Genomic DNA, 24,350 nt, shown 5'->3' with positions numbered 1-24,350 from the left:
ATGTTATACTCAGTTGTGGAGATACAGCTTTAAACAGTTTTTTACCATTTCAGTTTTTCAGATTTTTTTAGAGGTGCATGGCACGGCTAAAACGGCATGAGTGTCCCCTCTACAATATAAGAACTTGAGTGCCTCTGTTCGCAATAGTACATTGTGACGTGCGGTTAGCGAGCTAGCTATGCCTCCACCCTGAAAATAAATTTTTGGATAGTCTGGTGACGTGGCCGCTTTAGAATGCCTCATTGTCAGCCGGGAGTGCGCACGTCACACAGAGGCAGGATAGCTTTTTTTTTTTTTTCCAAGTCAGACTTGACAGCCAGTTTGTAGACCGGGACTTCATGCTAACGTGGTCGCTTTAGAGTGCCTCGTTGTTGGCCATAATTGCATGCACATCATGGAGAGATGGTGGAAGACATTGCTTTCACATTACAAGGACCTAAAGACTTGTATGGGCTGTCTACAGTACATTTGGAAAGTAACTGCATGTGATATTTAAGTGTTTTATTTTTAATGCATTTGCGCAAAACATCATAGACTTAAGTCACTGACTGTTGTAGTGGTACACTCGCCTGACATGGGTGCAGGCACCATGGGTTCAGTTCCCACTTAGTGACGGTGTCACCATGGCAAAGCCTGACGGTGGAGTCAATGCTTAAACACTTGTCGGGTCCAGTGACTCACTGATCTTGATACAAGTGCTTCACCACTTTCGAAATGATGTAACTGACACGATAACTTTGGTTCACACCTACCACTGTGATCCACAACATAAAATCATACACTCTGCTGTACAGTAGTGCCGCAGCTAGGTAGGTCGAGGTATACATTATATTGATACCTGTAGATGGATGGATGGATGGATAATGGATAGCGACAGAGCAAATAAGCATTCACAAACTAGTGAAATAAATCATTTTATAGTAGACAAATAGTGTGTCTTGTTTCCAGCCGACCTCTTTGACATTCTGCTGCCCATGCTGAACATCTATCAGGAGTTTGTGAGGAACCATCAGTACAGCCTGCAGGTTCTGGCCAACTGTAAGCAGAACAGAGACTTCGACAAGCTGCTCAAACAGTACGAGTCCAACGCCGCCTGCGAGGGGAGGATGCTCGAGACCTTCCTCACGTACCCAATGTTCCAGGTCGGTTCACAGACAGACAGGTTGTTGGCGTGACAAGTTAGTAGTCGGATTTTGTATTAAAAATCCTGCAAAAAGAAAACAAAACATGCATATCTGGGTATTTTAGTATAGAATAGCAACATTTGGTGTTGTTTACTTTACTCTAAAACTACATGACTCCTTTCTTCCATTTGCACTGCAAAATTTAGAGTGAAATAACTTTAAAAAAAAAAAAATTTAAATTTCGATGATTACAGTTTACAGCCAATGAAAACCCACAATTCACAATCTCAATAGATGGATAGATAGATAGATAGATAAAAAGATAGACAAATAATAGATTAAATAGATTAAGAAGAAAAAGACTACTGAAGTAAGTGAACTTTTCTACAATATTATAATTTATTGAGATGCACCTGTAGGCTCGCCCTGTAGCAAAGCACATTTTCTTCTAAATGATTGTATGTTTCTTTTACGTACAAGATTCCTCGCTACATCATCACCCTGCATGAGTTATTGGCCCACACACCTCATGAGCATGTGGAACGCAAGAGTCTCGAGTTTGCAAAGTCCAAACTGGAGGAACTGTCCAGGTAAAGATTGGGTTTTTTTTTTTGTCTCTGTCTCTGTATCCTTTGTTTTGAACACCGACGACACTTTTGTGTGTTTGTGTGTGTCTGCGCGGTCAGAGTCATGCACGATGAGGTGAGCGACACTGAGAATATTCGTAAGAATCTGGCCATCGAGCGGATGATCGTGGAGGGTTGTGACATCCTGCTGGACACCAGCCAAACCTTCGTCAGGCAGGGTGAGTCTTCAGCACTTCAGCGGCATGTCCACATTTTCAGTAACTCGCCAGAAAATGCGATAAATTGATCAAATGCGTAGATTCCAAGTAAGGATTCGGGCTGACTCTTCCCCACATTGATTTGAATCAGGTTAACCTCCACATTACTCCAGTGGCTGCCTTGAGCAATTATTTAGCTAACTCAATGATGGATACGCATCTGATGTAGCATATTTAGACAATTTTTATTTGTCTATGCTTTTGCTGTACAGTATTAATTAATTAATTGTTTAAACTGTAAATATACCGAAACTTCGATGCCAAAACAGTCCAAGATCATTCAAAACTAATTTTACAACATTACCCTTAAAAACAAATGGTTTACAGATAATCTTATTTCGAAAAAAAAGACACCGGAAGTGTGCATGTACTGTACATGCACATGAAGACTCTGTAATTTCCACTAACAACCCAGGGTAAATTTAGCTCCTCCCCGACAAAGCTTGTCTCTCACGACAACGTACTTCATTGACACCAATTACAACTTTCCTATTGAGCCATGGCCTTGGGGTGACTTTTTAAAATTTTATTTTATTAGTTTATTAGTAGGCGACACGGTGGACGACTGGTTAGAGCGTCAGCCTCACAGTTCTGAGGACCCGGGTTCAATCCCCGGCCCCGCCTGTGTGGAGTTTGCATGTTCTCCCGTGCCTGCGTGGGTTTTTTCCGGGCACTCCGGTTTCCTCCCACATCCCAAAAACATGCACGTTAATTGAAGACTCTAAATTGCACGTAGGCATAAATGTGAGTGTGAATGGTTGTTTGTTTGTATATGCCCTGCGATTGGCTGGCAACCAGTGCAGGGTGTACCCCGCCTCCTGCCCAATGATAGCTGGGATAGGCTCCAGCACGCCCGCGACCCTAGTGAGGAGAAGCGGCTCAGAAAATGGATGGATGGATGGATGGATAGTTTATTAGTGCTTTTTGGGTGTATGTCAGCAATCGGTGTATTTTGATGATGTCATGCTATCATTAACAGGGTATATCCAATATCTGATATGTATCAGATTTGATCCACATTGGGGTCTTTCCAATCTGGAAATCTGGGGATATCCAATTTGATGTTGTTTTTACACTGCCGCAACGCATATCCCACATGTGCAACTTGAGAGCAAAATCTTTTAAAATTATTTATTAAAAAATTCTTCTTTCTTCAGGCTCTCTTATCCAGCTGCCATCGGTCGAGCGAGGCAAGCTCAGCAAGGTGCGACTTGGCTCGCTCTCCCTGAAGAAGGAAGGGGAGAGGCAGTGCTTCCTGTTCACAAAACACTTCTTGGTGTGCACGCGCAGCTCCGGCGGGAAACTTCACCTCCTCAAGGTGACCTCAGCAGCGCTTTCCTCGAGTAGTTTTAAAATGTTTCTCGCAACCTTTGACCGCAGTTTTTTCTCGCAGCAAGGCGGCGTCTTATCCCTCATCGACTGCACCCTCATCGAAGAGCCGGACGCCGGAGATGAAGAGGGTAAGCCTACCTCACTTGCACGCAGGCATTTATGGCCTCACAGTACTAGTGGAGGTTAATTGGCTGTCAGCTGATAAGTGAATGCTAATGAGTTCCCTTTTAATATCAGCAGCTCTCCCTTTTAAAGGCCAGGTTAGGATCCTTTGACATTAACAGTCCATTAATTTGATCGGTTGTGAGGATGCAGAAATACACTTAAGACTGGTAGACATACTGTATACTGATTTTAACAGCCTAACGGATTTGTGACAGGGAAAAAAATAGTGTGCTTACTATTCTTATAGTTTGTGGAGATCACCAACACAGCACACCCAACACATAATGATCACGCTAACGATAATTGCCCGATTTTGCTAAAACGAAATGCTCAGATTCTGCCTGATTATCGGTATGTGTGTACCATATGAGACTTGATTCCCATATTTTGCACTGGTTTATAAGCTGCATCATATTACACGTACAAATATGAGAGTGCGCTAAACTCCAGCAGTTTTCATTGTTTCCAGAGAGCTCAGAGCAGACATTATAGGAAGGTGCAAAGAAAAAAAAGGACAAAAAAGGCTCAAATTCGGCCTGATTACCAGCATGTGTGTACTCTGGGGCTGCAGCATCGATTAATTTTTAGAACTGATTATTCTACTGATTATCCCATCGATTAATCAAGTAATTGGATAAAAATTATTCAACAAAAAAACATGCATGTGAGGTGCAGATGTTATTGTTGTCCACTTAGGGTCGTGATCCTCATGTTACACCCTTTACTGTAATATCTTTGAATATCTGGCTTTAAAAAGGTGGGCCCTGCCTGGTGAGTGACGTGGGAGTCAGCAAATGAGAGTGTAAGGTTGGCTGTTGTGAGCTCAGGTTAGCGGTTGGCTGTGATCTGGCTAATCATTCAGTCTGTATGTCAAATGCCTTGGCATTAGTTTTGACCGTAGAAGATTGTGTGTGAATGTGTTTATTATGTGTTTATTTTGTAACTGTTAGTTCCATAAAGTGATTGAGAATGCACCGGCAGCTCTGTCTATTTGTACTGAATGTAGCACATGTACTCCGTCGTTTGCAATAGACAATCCATTTAATTAATACCCCTTGCATGCTTCTTCATGCTTCAGCTAAAGCTGGAGGTCAGGTGTTTGGTCAGCTGGACTTCAAACTGGTGGTGGAGCCCGCCGACTCATCTTCCTCCACCGTGGTATTGCTGGCGCCCTCGCGGCAGGAGAAGGCTGCGTGGACCAGCGATATTAGCCAGGTGATACACACACACACACACACACACACACACACACACACACACAGAATAACAAGAACCTCCAAAGAGCGGGAGCGTGTCTCCGCTGGGCTTTGTTGAGGCTTGGTGATATGTAAACACAGACATGGGTGCAGCTCCCTAGTGGTGAGTCCAGCTTAGCGCCTTCAAAAACACGCACAAGCTCCATGCAGGGATGTCACCATTCATTCTCAAAAGACAAAAAAAAGTGGTTTTCACTCTCATTTGTCCTCTTTTTTTTGCCCCCCCGCATTCTTTCTTTTCTGTCTCTTCAGTGTATAGATAACATCCGCTGCAATGGCCTAATGACCAGCGTCTTTGAGGAGAGCTCCAAAGTTACCGTGCCGCACATGATCAAGTAAGTGTGTGAAAAGGAGGCGGCCATGTCTTCATGCGCATGCTGCAAAAACATCAAGCACATGTTGGTGGTGATGTTTTAAATGTGTTGATTCTGACCCAAAAAATTACACTTTTAAATTTTTTTTTTTAAATTAATTTTCCTTTTATTGATTATTTTGGTGTTGGAAATCCGATCTTGTTTGATATCCATTCTTTCTTTACAATGCAGTGGAACCTCCAAGGTCGACCGTTCCAGGACAATTTGTATGTTTCGCAATATTATTTTTTATTATGTAGGACATATTGGAAAGAGAGTAAATCTCTTTGACTGTCAAATGGTCACCATCATAAAATCTTTTTTTTAACAGCATACGCAAAGTTTTAAGTAACAAGTAATTTAAGTATAAAAATAAATTAACAACAATGACTATTAAAACAAAATAAATATTTAAATTTTGATGATAATAACTATTTGTATAGCACCTTTTGAAACAAAGTGGCAAGACAAAATAATTTTATTTTTACTTTTTCTTGTCAATTGTAATTCTCGTGTAAAAATAAGCAAACCAATTTTGATAAGACAAAATAATCATATTTTAAAGGTATTAATTGTCATAAAAATGTAAAAATAAGTAAGCCACTGTCAATTTTAAGAAATTATACGATTGCATATGAATTTCAATGCTGTTAAGTGTAAACATAAGTTAACCAGTATTTGTATGAAGACAAATCCCTGTAAAGTGAAACAAGATTCTTCTAAATTTGACACACCACAGAGAAGACTGATGTTAGCAAGCCTGCCAAATTTAAATGTTTAAGAAACTCACCAAATATATAAAATTAAGCTTTAAAATCATTCTCCACTCTCAGACGCTGTTTCTGCTGAATGCTCTGCAACCACAGCCCATTCAACTGTCAAATATAGACCACTACTAGTCCTGGAAAAATGGATGCTACCACATCAAGCATCTTTCTTATGCTTACACATAACTACAAGTTACATGACATCGGGTTGTCACCGCGCGTATCCACGCAGCAACAACGAGGCACTCTAAAGTGGCCATGCCAGCACGAAGCCCTTGTCCTCATGCTGGCTGTCATGTCTTTATTTCCCCCTTGCTCTTTCGCCTTTCTCTCTGTGACGTGCGCGCATTCACGGCCGACAACGAGGCACTCTAAAAGGGCTAGCCAATGGACTATCCAAAGGGAAGATGTATTTTTAGAGTGTAGGCATAGGCGTCTTGCTAACTTCACGTCGCAATTGCACCAGCTAACCGCTGATACAAACGAAAGGGCTGAAGTTCTTCGAAAGTTAGGGAGGGGCGACTCATGCCTGAGTCCAAAGTGTGTCGTGTAAAAAAAAAAATCACGAAAACTGAAATGTTTAAACATTTAAACACAGTTAAACACATTTAACATTTAACATTTAAACACATTTAAACAGTGCAACATACATTTATACAGAACTGCAAACAGACCTCTACCGGCGGATGATGTAAAGTTGATTTAGTAAGAGATGAGGCAAAGTGAGCCTTGTGCTTGCACGATAATCAGGATATGCCAGCATTTGCGCCTCAACGCAGATGTGCGGTAGATGAAATTAGAGCTCTGTATCTCCACAATTGAGTGTTACATGCAGTAGTTCTCAGTCTTTGCAGTCTTTTATTTTACTTTACAGGGTCTTTAAAATAATTGTATTTAAACTTGAATGTTAAGTATGCGTAAGTGTTCAAATAAATAAAATACTGTTAATAGTTAGACAAAGAAAAATGTGTTTTCATTGTAATGTGAAATGTCATCCAAATTTAAAAATGAGTTAACCATTGTGAAAATGAAAATAAGTATTAAAAAAAAATCATTGTTTTGAAGTTCTCATATATATATATATATATATATATATATTATGCATATATAATATATATATATTATATACATACATATATTATATACAACTGCAAAACCTAAATGCAAACAACACACTCAAACTTTAATAAGTTCATCAATAAAGCTCTCTCTCAAGCTGTAATATGCGATGCGGTTCCTTCAAATGTTGGTGAAATTCTGAAGTGTATGTTAACTTTCGAGGTTTCATTGTATATGATTTTAAGAAGAAATCCATTTTTAATTCAGCTCTTCTCATGCCTTGCAGCAGCAGTCACCCATGCTTGTGTGTTGTGTGTGTTTGTGTGTACGCATGTGTACCTCGTCAGATCCGATGTGCGTCTCCATAAAGATGATGTTGACATTTGCTTCAGCAAGACCCTCAACTCCTGCAAGGTCCCGCAGATCCGTTACGCCAGCGTGGAGCGTCTGCTGGAGAGGCTGACCGACCTGCGCTTCCTCTCCATCGACTTCCTCAACACTTTCCTGCATACGTACAGGATCTTCACCGCGGCCAGCGTGGTCATGGACAAACTGGCGGACATCTACAAGAAGCCGTTCTCTTCCATTCCCATCAGGTCACCCGCTGCACACGCGCATAAACAGAAGCACTGATGGGTTATGTTACAGAAAATAATACTTAGTGGACCTGGTTGACCAAAAAATGTTCATTAAAGTAGGGCTGCAACTAACGATTATTTTAATAATTGATGAATCCATCGATTATTATTTTTTTTAGCTTAATCGATGAATCGATATAAGCATTTCGTACCTTTCATCCCTCTATTGAAAAACAGAACATTATTTCAAATTGACAGTGGAGAAAATGCACAAACATAAATTGATTATGATTCAGTTACTGCTTTGGTCTGTAACATCCGTCAGAAAATGGAAAACGAAAAAGCAGATGTTTGCCAATGTTTTATTTTGATTAAACACAAAGATAATTAGTCAGCTTTCATGAAGAACTTCAGAAATCTGAGAATATGTACTGTTGAGAGGCTGAAATTGCCAGGATTTGGACAATTTTAAATTAAACAAGGTCTCTAAACAATTAATTGATTATCTATCGTGTTTATATTGTAAGTTATCGAGTGTGATACTCGATTAACCAAGATTAAAGTCTGTTTTTTGTTTGATTATCATCAACATTTAGCCAAGTTTTAGTCAAAAAGTATGTACAGAAGCGGTTGACAATAATCCCCAACTACATAAACATTAACGCTTTTTTTTTTTTTTTTTTTTGGTTTCCATGGCAAAATGTAGCACTTTACAAAAGTCACCATTAGCAGCGTACACCATGCTCGCTTATTTCAAATCGCTGTAGCAGTTGGTTCTGAAGTGGTTATTTAAAGATGAACCGTGAAATTATGACAGAGTGCTCCTTTTTGAAACACGTATGTCTTCTGTTTGTAAGTGCATCTCAAAAGTAAGAGTGCTTTGGCATGTTCTGTGGGAAGATAATGTGGACAGCGCGAAGGGTTTCTGTCAAGGTCCAGTTGCGCTCATCGGATTCTGGCCGCATCGCATCTCCTTGTTTGTATTCCCTTCTCTGATTAACTCTGCTTTTCAATATAAAAGTCTTTTCATGTGTGCACACCCTGGTTTAAAAGTCTAGTTCACTGCGTCTACTTACTGGAAACTTAACTTCACTAATTTGAAACATTATATGACAGTTTGGTGGCCTAAGAAGGATTTTGGTTGAGTTTAAATAAGGATAAGTTTATTATGTGCTAATTAAATGACTTTCTTTACCCCCATCATGAGCAACTCAAATTATATTAACAGTTTAGGATATGTACAAGATTAGATGTGTGACAAGATATTCATACGTCGCGGTGTCAGTATCTGCTGATGCAGCATTGACACACTTTGGGTAAAATATAGATTCTTGTATTAAATATGCGTGGTATGAAAAGGATTTTAGCACTGCTAGATTTTTTTTTTTTTAGGTCAAGACTTAATTTGATACATTGAGGTGAATTTAACTTACAAATATTTAACTATTTTTGTGTTTGACAACTCTTGTGTTTGACAACTCATTTTGGTAATACAGTAGCTTAATGTAAATGTATTTATATTGCTTTGAGCACAAAAGACTTTGAGCACAAAAGACTTCTTAGGATGTTTATTTCATTGTGGTTACATTTAGTTTAGAAGTTATATCCACGTTTAAATGGTTAGATTGATATTTTTCCTTCTATTTTAACTCCAGTTACACAAATATGTTGACGCATCTTTTTGTTGTTGTTGTGATTGATACTCTCATTATCGTTGCCTACATATCGTATCATACACCTCCCATGGGATGAATACAATTATGTGACTGCTGGACAGTAGAATGATATAATAAAAAAATAATAATAACAAAAAACACCAGTGTTTCAAGGGTTGAAACTGTGACATGGAAGTAGTGCGGCTTTTGAGGGGGGTGGGGTCGTCAGGGACAAACCATTTCTCTTACGCACACATCTGCAATGCTCTCAAACACACTACTGATCGCTCTTATACACAGGTGGAACACTTTCACACATCATGCTGGAATGCGCTTATCTAATATATACGAATAGATGTTTTGGTAGTGTGAATGGGAGCATTTCAGTCGGGTGTAGGGGAGCATTTCAATCGTGTGTGAGAGTGTTTCAGTTTTGTGTATGATTACATTTCAATAGTGTGTGAGAGAGGTAACCCCGAATTTTGTCCCTGGCGGCCCCACATAGTTTGTCTCCACATCTTTCCCTCCTTATTGGCAAGTTGAACTCATTTGATCGTATATTTTTCTGTGCTTCCACGCGGTTGCGTTGTGTCGTCCTCCACCTGAAACGCAGCGACGCTTCTCATTTTCCCACCGCCGTCTTCCATTGATCTGACGTTTCCTTGTCCTCCGTGGCCGTGTGTCCGCCATGCTCCGTCCAAACTGCAGGGCACGGTACCACTCATTTGACCGTCTGTCCATCTCATCCGTCTGTCCCGACTACAGTCTGAAGATCAAGAAGATGGCCGTGGATCAGTCCAAGTAACCAGCTCCTCTTCTTTGTCTTTTTGCCCTTCTCATTAGTCTCCTTCCGACATTCTCTGACTTGTCCCCCTCCTTTTAGTCAATATCTAATGTAGTTTTAGAATAAATGAACATCCACCTATCTGAAATATCATAAGTGGATTTATGTTTAGTGCAGCATGTTCTGTTCTTACTTTTAAAACATCCTTGCATCCGTAGTGACTCACTTCTGTCTCCTCTGCCGCCTGCAATAACCTTCTCCTTTCGTTTCCCCGCTTTTAATCTTGCAATGCAATTTCGGCTTGTTTTTCTTGATGGCTGTGTTTATCTTTGATTATGGCTACATCGAGTGCAATAGTTTTGATTTATTATCAAGTTTTTCGGAAGACAGTCTGGTCGAAAGAAAATAGTGGTTGTTAAGGTTTTTTGAGGATGTGAAGAAAATGAAGACCGTAACAAAAAAAACCAAGATGTGGTTAAGAAAAGGACAAGTGTTGCACTTGCTGTAAACCAAAGGCAAAAATCATCTGAACTACAGAATATTAAAATGGATTGTCTACTGTAAAAGCAGAATATGGACAAAAGTATGGTGATACACCTAATACAAACCTATTGTTATAATGCAAAAATGAATTTAATTAAAATAAAAAAAAATTCAATTGGAAGTTAACGATGTAATGAAAAATTATACAAAGCTGCAATCACTGTAAAGATGATTTCATGCTTGTTTCATTTTACATAGTTCTGTATAACAAAAATATTCTCACAGGCTTAAATTTGATGGGTCTTAAAAGGTCTTTAAAAGTTTTAAATATGGATTTGTTAAACCTGCCGATGCCCCTCAGGGATCTCGTTTGATGTGCGTCCCGCGTCTGAGGAAGAAGGCGGCAGTCCACCTCCGCAATAAGTGATAATCGTGAAATTTAAATACCCTATTTAAAAATACACTCCAGGCATGTCTTTTTTGCATTTACGGCACTTACATTTTTTGAAAAGCCTGTAAACAAACTTAAAACAATATAAGCACATTTAAACACATAAACTGAGAGAGAGCAAGCGCAGTGGATAACACAATAATATTGTGCAAACAGTATAAAAGATAGAGTAACATCTGCAATAAAAATCTGCAATATAGCGGGATCGCGAAGCAAGAACCGTGATATAACGGAGGATTACTGTATCTGTATTCCGTGATGATAAATTGCAGGGACTCATTGTTCCAGGGCTGGGACTCATTTTTTCCATGACATGTGCATCCCGGGACTCACATAGTCTCAAGTGTAAAATGATCTAAGCCCCTGAAGACATGCTTGTATGACGTTGATCTACAAACGTAAAACTGGGGTGAACAAACATTTGGGCCACGATTGATTTTTTTTTTTTATACAAATGTGTACCGGTATGTAAATGATACGTATACAGTAGTATTTAATTTAATTGTAATTATTACTAAATTAATGCAAAAACTGTTCATGAACTCATGATAATGTAAATTCTCAGCATCTGGGCTGCTCTGCTCGAACCCAAATCAATCAAACACTTTTAGGATGAACTGAGACCACCATCAGTAACCTCACAAATGTTCTTCTCTGGGTGAAAGGAAAACAATTTCCACTAACATTCACTTAAAAAAAACGGCAAAGCTACGACTCCAAAATATTCTGTATTCTGTAGCTGCAGCGGCCATGTGTCCCAATACGTTTGTCCATGTTGTTTGGCATTATAAAACATTGATTACATGCACATTATCTACTAATATTGAAAAACTGTATGTTCAGATTACTGAGCCTCGGGTGCATAAAATAATCACTGCACCATTGTTCCTCAGTCCACTTTATTACTTTGCTTCTGTTCCAGTGTTTTTCTAAGATATGACTTCATGTTCCTCCTTCAGGTCCTTGGAGCTGTTCTTCGCCACGAACCCGAACAACCGAGGCGGCGAGCACATGAACGACAAATCTCCTCGTCTCTGCCGCAAGTTCTCCTCGCCCCCTCCTCTCTCCATCTCCTCCCGCACCTCCTCGCCCGTGCACGCCCGGAAGCTCTCCCTGCACTCGCCCATCAGCGGCAGAGTGGGCGGCCTGGACCTCACCGGTGCTCTCTCCGGCGCTAACCACAACACGTCCCAGTCGGCCGCCGGCAGCCCCACGTCGTCCCAGGCCCCCCAGACCCCGACTTCGCAGACCCCGACGCCGACCACCTCCTCGCCCCCTCTTCCTCCTTCCTCCACCTCTCCACCGCAAGAACAAGTGCCTCCGATTCCCTCGTCTCCTGACCAGAGTCCAAGCCAGAGCACGGAGGGGGACGACGTGCCCAAGATTGACCCTTTTTGTGGTAAACTGAGAAAGAGCATACGCAGAGGTCAGCAGTCATTTAATGTATGTCTTATTCAATTTAATACGTTTTGCACTTAAAATGCCTGATTTACTAAAAGGGCACAAACATTATTGTTCGCACTAACAGACGTGGACGCTGATCTCCTGTGCGGGCGCACCCAGGATTCCTTCTGCCACATTGCCGCTCAGTTCATTTTGTGTGTTCTGGGATGAGAGTGGATGAATTTAGCACATGCGTTGTGATTCAGCAAACAAGACAAATTACAGTCTGAAAGGCAGTTGCAAACAAGCACTGCGTTACTGTGGCGAGGAGAAGGTAGAGGCAAAAAGAGGTGATGTGGAGAACAGACCTTTTTAGCTCATGTGAATATTTTTGGAACACTTGAATAAAAAATTATCACGACTTATGCTGTATATAGCATTGCAATTTTGGAGCTTTTGAATGATCGAAGGGCTGACTTGGAACCAGTCATGCCATCTCGCCGATGGCAAAACTCCTTTCAACTCTGCTTTTCCGTGCGTCTGGGTCACCTCAACAAACTGCGACAAGTGCTGGCTTCTCCCAGAGCAGTTTTTCGGCTATGCTGTCCAGAGTCTTGTGTTCTGCACGACGTGCAGATTCATACAGTTCCCACACACTCAGGACGAGTTAAATCAAACAAAACATGGCTTGGCTTCCAGTATTTCCAGTGTACATTTCTCTTCTGTAACACAATAATATGTTTGTTTGCTTATTCCACTTCCAATTCCATCACTTTAACTTAATGTTGTGCCTGTGGTGCTCTCACAATCCGAATCAGAATCATCTTTACTGGCCAAATATGTCAAAAACACACAAGGAATTAGTCTCTGGTAGTTCTAGTACTCTCCGCTCTAGTACGACAATAGACAGCCATTTTGACAAGAATAATTTTAAGACATAAAAACATAAAAACACACTACAGAGAGTCACTTAGCAATACAAGGTTACTTGTAATGTGGTAATGCTGACAGTTGTGCAAATGATGCAGAGTCATCTAGCAATTTAATGGCAAGAGGGAAGAAGCTATTGGAATGTCTGCTTGTTTTAGTTTGCATTGATCGATAGCGCCAACCTGAGGGGAGGAGCTGGAAGAGGTGGTGACCAGGATGTGGAGGGTCCCAGAGGATTTTGCATGCACATGTGTTATTTCTGGCAGCATGCAAGTCCTCAAGGGTGGGTACGGGAGTACTGACGATTTTTCCGACAGTCCTGCTTGTCTGTTGCAGTCAGAGTTTGTCCATTTTTGTGGCAGCACCAAACCAGACTGTGATGGATGAACACAGGACTGATTCGATGACCGAAGTGTAGAACTGCCTCAACAGCTCCTGTGGCAGGCCGCGCTTCCTCAGAAGCCGCAGGAAGTACATCCTCTGCTGGGCCTTTTTGAGGATGGATTTGATGTTGGTCTTCCACTTCAGGTCCTGAGAGACTGTAATTCCCAGGAACTTGAAGGTCTCGACGGTTGTCACAAGGCAGTTGGACAGCTTGAAGGGCAGCTGTGGCGAAAGAAGCCTCCTGAAGTCCACTATCATCTCAACAGTCTTGAACGTGTTCAGCTCCAGGTTGAATGCAGAGCTGAAGTACACGAACAGGATCCTCGTGTAGGTCCCCGTGCCTTCTAGGATCAACTGCAGTCCCATGTTGACTACGTCATCCAGAGACCTGTTCACTCGGTAGGCAAACTGCAGGGGATCCAGCAGGGGACCTGTGACGCTTTTGAGGTGGTCCAGCACGAGGCGTTCAAAGGATTTCATGACCACAGATGTCAGCGCGACAGGCCTGTAGTCATTCAGACCGAGATTGCAGGTTTCTTGGGGACTGGGATGATGGTGGAGCGTTTGAAATAGGATGGTACTTCAAACAGTTCCAGAGAACTATTGAAGATCTGTGTGAAGACTGGAGCGAGCTGGTACGCGCAGACTTTGAGGCAGGATGGATACACAAGATCCATAATTGCTCTTTGCGATGTTAATTTCTTTTGTCAGCTGATTTCTTGCACGATTGTACAGGGCTCTATCCCCACTTCGATAGGCGTCCTCTTTAGCCTGGCAAAGTTGCTGAAGTTAGGCAGTGACCCACGACTTGTTGTTATTGAATGTGCCAAATGTCTTTGTTGGTACACACACATCTTCACAGAAACTGATATAGGATGTGATACTGTCCCTATATTCTTCCAGGCTGCCAGCTGAAGTTTCAAAGACACTCCAGTCTGTGCAGTCTCCTTGAGGATCTATCTTTGCCTCATTGGTCGACTTCTTCAGTGTTTTCACCATCGGCTTCGCACATTTAAGTTTGTGCCTGCATGTTGGTATGACGTGAATTAAGCAGTGATCAAACGAGCTCAGAGCTGCACGGGGCATACCGCGGTATATTTCATTTAACCTCAAATGTTCCATGTTGATAACCATCAGAGCTACCTAAAATGCAAAAAAACCCTTTTAAATATAGCGGTCTCTACCACTTTTCCACCTGTTGCCAAGAGTGCACAGAATCAATTTAGCACCCACTATTTGGGATCTCAGTAAATCAGGCCCCATCCCAGAATCAAAAATAGTTCTGTCTTGCCGTCTTTTGTCGGTGACATCCTAACCGACAGACAGGCAAACAAACACCAATCAACACCCTCTGATTTTTTTTCTTTGCTGTTCTAGTTATGATGGAACTGAATTAAATCAAATTTAAAAAGGATCTTGATTCAAAAGGATTCAGTCCTATCGTCTTAGATCTGTCGCATGCTAACGTACGAATAGCAACAAATACATTGCACAATTAAAATAAAATGTGAGCAAGATTACACCAAATGTTCTCAGTCATTTTCCCAAAATGATTGTAGAGCAGCGGAGCATGGGTCAAAACAAAGAGCGCATTAAGTCTTCTTTTAGGATCTTTCACGTTTTAGTCATTTTCCTTGATGTCATTGTCCGTGAAAAATGCACATACTGTATTTTAGTGACAAAATTCAGGCACGTGCTGGAGTTGCGTATCTGTGGAAGTGTACAATGCAAATTACAGTAGGATTGGTCTATACCAAGGGCCCACTCCAGAGTCCACATTGTCAAGCTTCATCGGCGTGTTGATCAAAAAGGGGAAAGGCAGACGGTGTGACATCATGATCTCCTTTCAAGTCAGCTAAAGAAGACCTCTGAGCATCACACGCTCTCCGCCTCTAATTGCAGCGCTTCAACGTCGCAGTGGAACTGAGGAGGCAACATCGTGCGTGTGACGTGCGCGCGCCACATGCGCATGGGTGACACACATTAGCGAGCGAGCGTCACCTCCTCTGCGTATTTGCCTTATCACTACTCTTGACTATTCATCTCCGTCTGTGCAAGTGTTTCCCAACATTTATTGAGACGAGGCACATATTTTGCATTGGAGAAAACATCCGACACCACACCGGCAAACAGAAATGTCACAAAAATATATTATATCCTGAAATAATGATGATCTTGACTCAATTTACTTATAAATGTACTTCGTGTGAAATATGGGCATGTACAGTAATTGAAATAGTTATGCAAAAAAACATTTAGACACATCCAATTCGTCATCATTCCTGTTTTGTCTTCCAGCTGTGTTGGAGTCAGTGTCACTGGAGAAAATCATTCCCGAGTCTCCTCAAGGCAGCGACGCAGGAGACATGTCCCCGTGTCGCTCGCCGTCCACACCGCGACACCTGCGCTTCAGGCCACCGGGAGGTGAGATTTGACATGCTTCGTGCTGCTTTCAAACAGACAAACAAATAAAAACAAACAAAAAATAATTTGTGAAGTTGGAAACATTACATGGGAATTAATGTGAATTTGGCAATAAAACAGTTTTTTCTAAGTTAGGGAACTTAAATGTTTTTGATTAAAAACTGTCTTGGAAAGAGAAAACCAAATTTTATGCACGTAGAAGGGTAATTATAAGTTTAATGGTCAGAAAAGTACATTTCACTGGTCATTATTAAAAAATATATATATATTTTAAAAATACTTATAAATACTAGTTTAATACTAGTGTACCTAACTCCCTGCTGCATTAATCCTGCTGTTGTTGTTATTTTTTATATGCTGCCGAGTTAGATTTTTTTTTAAACACTTATTTGTTTTATTTTGGCATTGTTTTAATATTTTGGCATTGTTTTAGCACTCATTTCATAATAGGACGACCCATATATCTATTTATTGTCGGCGTTCACTGCTAGACAGGATGAAAAATTTTATTTCATGTGAAGGACGTTTAATCAGTTGAATGACAATAAAGCAAGTTGATTGAAGTAACGTTCTCCAAAAAACAAACAAAAATTCAGCAAAATTAATTTCCAAAATCCCCTAATTAAACCAACAACTACAATTTTGGGCCTGTTAAATTATACAATATGTACATTAAGATCATAAGCCATACTTGACTAATGGTACTGCAGTGTTTTCTTAGCCTATTGTCATCATTTTAATGGTCATCATGTGTGTTTCTGCAGTCCAGTCGGGGGAGAACTCGCGCTGCGCAGTTTCTCCTGCCTCAGCTTTTGCCATTGCCACGGCAGCAGCGGGGCATGGCACACCACCAGGTACAGACACACACACACACACACACACACAATCACACACAAACAGATGGACAAAGCACTGGAAAAACATTTGTCTCCGCTGTGCTTTGTTTGCAATTGATATGATATATACAACCCTACTATTTGGGGCATTTTATTTTATTTTATTTTTATATTATTATTATTTATTTTATATAATTTATTTATTTATTTATTATTACTTTTTTATTTTTTTCCCTGAAAATGATTGAATAAGTGGGTATATACCGCCAATAAGCATTTTGAGGGTTGGTTAAAAAAAATTTTTTTTAAAAAAGAAGAAAAATAATGAAAAACAAATCCACGGATAGTTCAGCGGGTGCTGAACCGCGAGTATGCGCGGGTCCATAGTCCTAGAAAGAATGCAGTACATTCATCCTCCTATGTAAAGATTGAAAATTCCCTGTTCCAATAACAAAAATAACTCTTAAGACTACATGATGATGATGATGATGAATGGTGATGATGATGATAATGTGGATGTTGATGTTTTTCTTTTTTTTTCCTCTCCTCTCTTCCTCTCCCTCAGTGTTCAACAACTCTGAAAGAACTTGTGATAAAGAGTTCATCATCCGACGTGCCGCAACCAACAGAGTTCTAAACGTGCTGCGGCACTGGGTCTCGAAACACTCACAGGTGTGTGTGTGTGTCTGTGTGTGTGTGTGTGTGTGTGTGTGCGTGTTTAGGTCGCAAATGTCCCTTACTTGATAAAAGCTGTGGTATATTTAGAGCGGCTGCCCACATCCTCGCACAATCACTACTCACACCAACCTCACACACTTTGTTGTACAATCTATCGGGTCAGTGGTTGAATACCGCAGTTCTCTTTGCAGACATGCTCGCAGCTCAACTGCATTGATCCGCTCTGTGGCTTTTCCTCAATCATATAAAGCGCTTTGTTAGGCCTCCTATTACCGAAAATTGCACGTACTCAGACGCGCACAGTGAAAGGGCAAAGGAGCTTGTTAGAGGTGACCTTTGGGAAGGTGAGATAGAGGAGAAGAAAGACGGGAACGGATTTGGGAAGAGTGATGGTCACAGGACAGCAACAATTCAACGCTGGTGACTGATAATCAATCACAAGGGGAGATATAAAAAAAATTGGTCATGATGAAAAGCTTCAAAAAATTAAGAGCGACACTAAATAAATTGAAAATAATGCTAAATAAATGTAGAAAATTGGAAGTAATGCTAAGTATTGAAATATAAAAGCGAAGAATGCATGTCAATAAATGTCTGTAGATGTGTGAAATGGATGGAAGCCCGATGAAAGGTTTCTCATGATCCCCTAACTATTAGTTAGTTACTATCTCGTAATTATCACTTAGTGGAGGGGTGTCAAACTCATGTTTGTCGTGGGCCTCGGTTTTCCTTAAAGGGCCGTTTTGACTGCGGGACCATATATGTGTTTCATTGCCTCATCATCGTATTCAGTGGCGGCTGGCCAATAGAGGACGCTAGGGTGTCAGCCCCACCACTCTTGAGTCACCTTGAAAAGGACAAAAGGAAAATAATGAAAATAAAATATTATCATGACAATATTCCAAATGATGTGTACCGTATATCTATTTTTAGTCTAGGAGTAGGATAAATAGTATACAGTTAATGATGAGTCCAATTTATTCGTTGATCTCTGGTCTCATTTTATGACGCAACTTCCGGTTTAGGGCGCATCGACATTTTACCATTGAGTCTCGTTAAATGTTTGGCATGCACAGTCGGTCCTCATGAAATACAAAAGATATTGCCGAAGTAGGGCATTGGATTCCAGCATCCTTTAACATTAAACAAAAGATGATTCTGATTCTGATTCTGATTCTAAACAGGTGTTATTGTTAATCCCTCCCACACAAATCAAGATACTATAAAAAAAATGGGGGTTGGTAACTAAATAAACACTTATAAAAATACAATATGCAAAATATTGTCAAATGTACATATATATATATATATATATATATATATATATATATATATATACACATATAAAATAAAATGAATTAAAAAAAACGTTACCCTCGCTAAAGAAATATTAAAGCACTCAAATGAAGAGACAATCAACTGTTATTGTTTTGCTAAAAAAGAAACATTAGGTGTGATGGATTTCTACTATATTTCACTTGCAAGACTAAAAATGTTGAAAAGCTGTTATTGCAGTGGATATTGCAAATGTTATAGACACACAATACTGGTATTTGTTTTTAAAATTTTTGAACCTAGGTAAATATGATTGAACCCTGATTGAACAATTTCAGATAAATATATACAAATTCTGTTACCTTTTACACTTTAAAACAATAGAGATTTGAATAGTTTGAGTTCACCTCTTTCGTCGTTGTGTTTTTGTGCAATGAGGACTTTGAAATGAACGGAGAATTGAAGATGACAGTCGTCTGCCTCCTGGAGGAAGTCCTCCGAGACCCGGACCTTCTGCCTCAGGAGAGGAAAGCCACTGTCAACATACTCAGGTAAACACACACACACACACACACACACACACACAGCCTGTTCTTTTATTTATAAATATGAGAAGTTAACATATTCCGTGTGATGCGGTACACTACATGCCACGAATTGTAAAATGTATGTCTTGCTGACAGTGTCAACCACAACTGAGCATTGTTCATGTTCATGTGTGGATGTGAATGTCAATTAAATGTTATTTTTTTAAATAATTATTCCTTGCAAACCTTCAACATGTTTGTTTGTTTGTTTGTTTGTTTCCCTTAGTGCCCTCTCTCAAGACGAGCAGGATGACGCCCAGCTGAGGATAGAAGACATCTTACAGATGGTAAGAAAACACACACACACACACACATACACGGTGTGAACACTCTTTGGCCCAAACATTAGGAACCCCCAGGCACAATCTAATAAGATTCTACAGTAATTTGATTGTTCCCCTACTTGAGTCACAGTTGATGGCAAACTTTTCAGTTCCTCAAACCCTTGTGGAACCAAACAACTCCTGAATTTTGTTTAGAAAATGAGTGTTTATGAGGGCTGCTTCTTTTGTGAAAAGGGCTTCCCCGATGTACTTAAATATTGATGCTCAATGTGCACAAGTACACATTTAATTTCCCTGGTTACTCACCTAGCACAGTTCCCAGAACGACAGGACCTTCACCTCATTGAATAAGGGCTGAGAAACGCACACACAAATTCCAAGGACCTTAAACTCTATGGGCACACATTGCCACGTCCATAAAAACTATTCTTCATCACTAAGTGTGTTATTAGATGCACTACAGTGAACCCTCGCATATTCGCATTTGCCGTCCGTTCGTTCCGTGACCACACTCGGATGTCAAATCATCTTCCATCCATCCATCCATTTTCTGAGCCGCTTCTCCTCACTAGGGTCGCGGGGGTGCTGGAGCCTATCCCAGCTGTCATCGGGCAGGAGGCGGGGTACACCCTGAACTGGTTGCCAGCCAATCGCAGGGCACATAGGAACAAACAACCATTCGCACTCACAGTCATGCCTACGGGCAATTTAGAGTCTCCAATTCATGCATGTTTTTGGGATGTTGGAAGAAACCGGAGTGCCCGGAGAAAACCCATGCAGGCACGGGGAGAACACGCAAACTCCACACAGGCGGGGCCGGGGATTGAACCCGGGTCCTCAGAACTGTGAGGCTGACGCTCTAACCAGTCGTCCACCGTGCCGCGTCAAATCATCTTTTCCCTCTGAAATGAATGGTAAAGCCATTAATATGTTCTCGCCTCCCACCAAAAAAACGGAAAAAAATATTTGTAAAATAAAATGCATTCTATAATAGTGTACTGTATGAAAACATGCAGTAGTTACATCATTTAGTAGGATGTCAAGAATTAAACAGTTTTTGCCACATTTGTTTTTTTGCTTCAACTCAATGAACATTGTATGGCTGCTTATGGTGTGTAGACCACATTATTTTTTATTCATTTATTCTATATTGGGGGGAGCCAACCTTAAAGACACTTACAGTCCCCTCCAAAAGTATTGGAACGGCAAGGTCAATTCGTTTGTTTCTGTTCTATACTGAAGAGATTTGGATTTCAGATCAAAAAATGAATATGAGACAAAAGTTTCATATTCCAGCTTTTATTTCATGGTATTTACATCTAGATGTGTTAAACAAATCAGGACAGAGCAACTTTTCTTTTATTTGTAATTTATTTATCTAGTTTAGTTTGACAGTAAATTTCAACTGGGAGTGGCAATATAGCTTCACATCTCTTTTTTTGCACGCTAGTCAAAGGAAAAAAAATCAGCCGAAAGACGGTATCTCAAGGCACCACTATATCTACTTTTTATTTGTTTCTTCCTGCTATGTCCCCCTGCTTGTTCATTGACTGTTTTTGCAAATTAGCGTGTGTGTGTGTCTGTGTTCAGGCAGACTGTCCCAAGGCGGAGTGTTTCGAGTCTCTGTCTGCGATGGAGTTGGCTGAGCAGATCACTCTGCTGGATCACATCGTCTTCAGGAGCATCCCTTACGAGTCAGTCATCTTCCCGTCGCACCAACACTGTGCACGCTGGTCGAGGCGTATTGAAGTATCGAAGAATTGGATGTGTTGTACAGTTTTCCGCCGCTATGTCATGGTCCATCATTCGCGGCTCCGCTGTATCACGTTTTGTAGCGCGATCATTACGATATTTATTCCTTTGTGGTCTCTTCTTCCTCCCTCTCTTAGAGAGTTCCTGGGGCAAGGCTGGATGAAGTTTGACAAGACAGAGAGGACCCCATACATCATGAAAACAAGTCAACACTTCAACGATGTGAGTGTCGTTCACAACTTTTTTACCCAACGATAACTGTGGCCAAAACATTAGGTACAATTATATGCTGTACCCATTTTTTTTTTTCCTCGTGTTCTCAGATGAGTAACCTGGTGGCCTCGCAGATCATGACCCACACAGACGTGGGCTCCAGGGCCAGCTCCATAGAGAAGTGGGTGGCCGTGGCCGACATCTGCCGCTGCCTCAACAACTACAACGGCGTCCTGGAGATTACGTCGGCGCTCAATCGCAGCGCCATCTATCGCCTGAAAAAGACCTGGGCTAAAATCAGCAAGCAGGTAGACGTCGCTGTTGACAGATGTAGGAGATGAGCCCAGAGGGTGTTTGATAAAAATGTACCTAGGAAGGGATTATTGGAATATGGTTATTTAAAGACAGAGAAAATATACAAAACAATTAGCTACAAGGTTTAACATCTGATCCTAGCGTAATTCTGATCAACACTAAAGTGGGGTACACACATACAGATTTTCATCTGAACCAATTTTTTATTTTTTTTTTTAAATGTGAGACACTCCCCATGATGAGTGTTTTTGGAAATTAAATCAGGAAACAAGCTTGTCTTTTGTAGTTTTAATAATAAACAGAGAAAACGGGAGGGGAATGAGAAAAGTGGGAAGAAAGACCTATTCATACAGTTATCTTATCTTGTCCTTGAGACAAAAGGGAGCTTGAAGACGGGAAGTGCGCTCATCAGTGAAATGACAAATAGTTTTGGAACAGGTTATTTATGTCGTTGCATTGCTGTCGCATGCTGTCCTAGTTACCACGTTACATTAAACAATTACGCTACTAAGTACATTTGAAAAGGCCACACAAGAACAAAAGAATAATGCACAAATGACTATTGGACTAAGTAAATAAACTATTGTAAAATACAATAAAAGAGTATATAGAATATATTTTGTCATTTTGCCATAACATGAGGAAGAATAACCACTGTGTTTGCTTCCTGTTCTTTTTTGTGTGGCGTACTCGAGATAACCAACACAACACAACACAACACATCGGGCTTGAACGATTCAGGTTTAATTCTGGTAAAGTCGACTCATTAAGTAAATCGGTTCAACCCCTAGCACAACAGTTTCTGTCGTAGCAACAAAACTGATAAAATACTAGTCGAAGAAGAAATATAAGACGCTAGGCTAACGTTTAGCTTGTGTGGTAAGTAACTACATTGCAGTTGCAAACTCTGTCATTTTTGTTGTGGTGAACGAGTCGTGACCCACAACATACAAACACTCAACGCAACCAGTTGCTCCCCTATTTGTGGATCGTGGAAGGAAAATCGCGCTTAACACGCCTCGCACCGCAGGATGATATATGTAAATAATATGTGTGTGCCCCCGCTTTAATCAATCAAAGCCAATTAGCACATACAGTACAGTCTCTCGAGAGCTGCTTTTCCCAAACTTACAGTTCCAAACAGTTTCGGTTTTATTGGTTCACTGTCTGTAAATGTATTGATCGTCAAGCAGTTCCAACCTTTTCTGAGCAAATGAATTCATGTCAGTTGTTATGATTAATTCATATGCGCATGTGTGTTGTGAGTGACGTAATGTTCTGCTGCTGCGCAGAGTAAAGCGCTGATGGATAAACTGCAGAAAACGGTGTCCTCGGAGGGAAGGTTTAAAAATCTGAGGGAGACTTTGAAAAAGTGAGCCTACATCTTGAGACCTCACTGCACAAGATTTGAGTCTTTAAGTACACCTCATACAGCTGACCTGACCCACTTCACGTTTGTCGCCTCAGCTGCAACCCTCCCTGCGTGCCCTACTTGGGAATGTACCTGACGGACTTGGCCTTCATTGAGGAGGGAACGCCCAACTTCACGGAGGAGGGACTCGTCAACTTCTCCAAAATGCGAATGGTACAGCACTTTTACACAGGTGCGAAGGTCCGTTCGCCCATTTGCCCGATAATAGCTTGACGTTTCATTATAGATTTCACACATCATCAGAGAGATCCGGCAGTTCCAGCAGACGCCCTACAGGATAGAACATCAAGTTAAGGTAACATATGACTCTCAGCACACATAATTGACATCATCAGTGACGGGCTGTGCATTTGGTACCTGGGCCTTCCCTGGGGACTTAATAGCACCCCTATCACGTTGCAATTATATAAAAACATCACTTTTGAATGAAAACGTCAAGATAACTTGACATAAACAACATGGAAATATAATACATCATAATCACCGGAGATGATGAATATTAAATATATTCAGGTGTGTAGATCGCTACTAATCTGTGCTACTAATTGTGAAGGTCCTGGGCAGAGTACATTGATCTGGCAGCACAGAAAATATGAAATTCTTATTAGACAAACAATCAAACATACAGTAAATGTATTGGAAGCAGTCCAGCCAAGAAAAACGCTATGAAATGAAGAGAACACCCTGTTGGGAATAAATGAGTACAATTTCATGGAACAATTATTATAATTTAGGTTGTAAATGTACTGCAGGTCCGTGCGTCTGATAGCGTTTAGGTCAGCAGAGAACAGGAGAATTGTAGAAAATTCGGTGAGTGACCTTGAATTTAATAAAACATTTTTTAGGATCAAACTTCATATGCACTTATTAGACACTTCTTAAAGTACTAAATACTACTCCTACTTCATTGAGAAAGTAGCCCGTGTGTACCAGGTATACCTATTGTTGTGGGCATTAATCATATATAATTAGACAGGCAGTGAGCAGGCCCTCTTGGAATGGCTGT

The 24,350-nt window shown here is 40.7% G+C and overlaps 1 protein-coding gene across 3 annotated transcripts in view; it reads left to right on the top strand.

Annotated features, from left to right (window-relative positions):
* The window catches only part of LOC133399945 (ras-specific guanine nucleotide-releasing factor 2), a 47,519-nt gene that overhangs the window by 20,144 nt on the left and 3,025 nt on the right, over window positions 1-24,350 (top strand). Inside the window, exons 8-28 of one of the 3 annotated variants that reach the window (XM_061672001.1) lie at window positions 949-1,142; window positions 1,605-1,714; window positions 1,811-1,929; window positions 3,126-3,286; window positions 3,362-3,428; window positions 4,544-4,680; window positions 4,974-5,056; window positions 7,248-7,496; window positions 9,899-9,934; window positions 11,811-12,277; window positions 15,847-15,972; window positions 16,737-16,826; window positions 17,374-17,480; window positions 19,200-19,312; window positions 19,575-19,635; window positions 21,223-21,326; window positions 21,522-21,606; window positions 21,708-21,905; window positions 23,205-23,284; window positions 23,380-23,497; window positions 23,571-23,639. In XM_061672001.1, the coding sequence (XP_061527985.1) occupies window positions 949-1,142; window positions 1,605-1,714; window positions 1,811-1,929; window positions 3,126-3,286; window positions 3,362-3,428; window positions 4,544-4,680; window positions 4,974-5,056; window positions 7,248-7,496; window positions 9,899-9,934; window positions 11,811-12,277; window positions 15,847-15,972; window positions 16,737-16,826; window positions 17,374-17,480; window positions 19,200-19,312; window positions 19,575-19,635; window positions 21,223-21,326; window positions 21,522-21,606; window positions 21,708-21,905; window positions 23,205-23,284; window positions 23,380-23,497; window positions 23,571-23,639 (2,774 nt within the window). Of the gene's footprint in view, window positions 1-948; window positions 1,143-1,604; window positions 1,715-1,810; window positions 1,930-3,125; window positions 3,287-3,361; window positions 3,429-4,543; window positions 4,681-4,973; window positions 5,057-7,247; window positions 7,497-9,841; window positions 9,935-11,810; window positions 12,278-15,846; window positions 15,973-16,736; window positions 16,827-17,373; window positions 17,481-19,199; window positions 19,313-19,574; window positions 19,636-21,222; window positions 21,327-21,521; window positions 21,607-21,707; window positions 21,906-23,204; window positions 23,285-23,379; window positions 23,498-23,570; window positions 23,640-24,350 lie in introns of all 3 variants that reach the window. The other 2 variants (XM_061672000.1, XM_061672003.1) reach the window with 2 other exon arrangements.

The sequence above is a fragment of the Phycodurus eques genome, chromosome 3 (genome assembly GCF_024500275.1).
Source record: "Phycodurus eques isolate BA_2022a chromosome 3, UOR_Pequ_1.1, whole genome shotgun sequence".
In the NCBI taxonomy this organism is placed as follows: Eukaryota; Metazoa; Chordata; class Actinopteri; order Syngnathiformes; family Syngnathidae; genus Phycodurus; species Phycodurus eques.
This window is presented reverse-complemented; position numbering and strand designations above follow the sequence as displayed.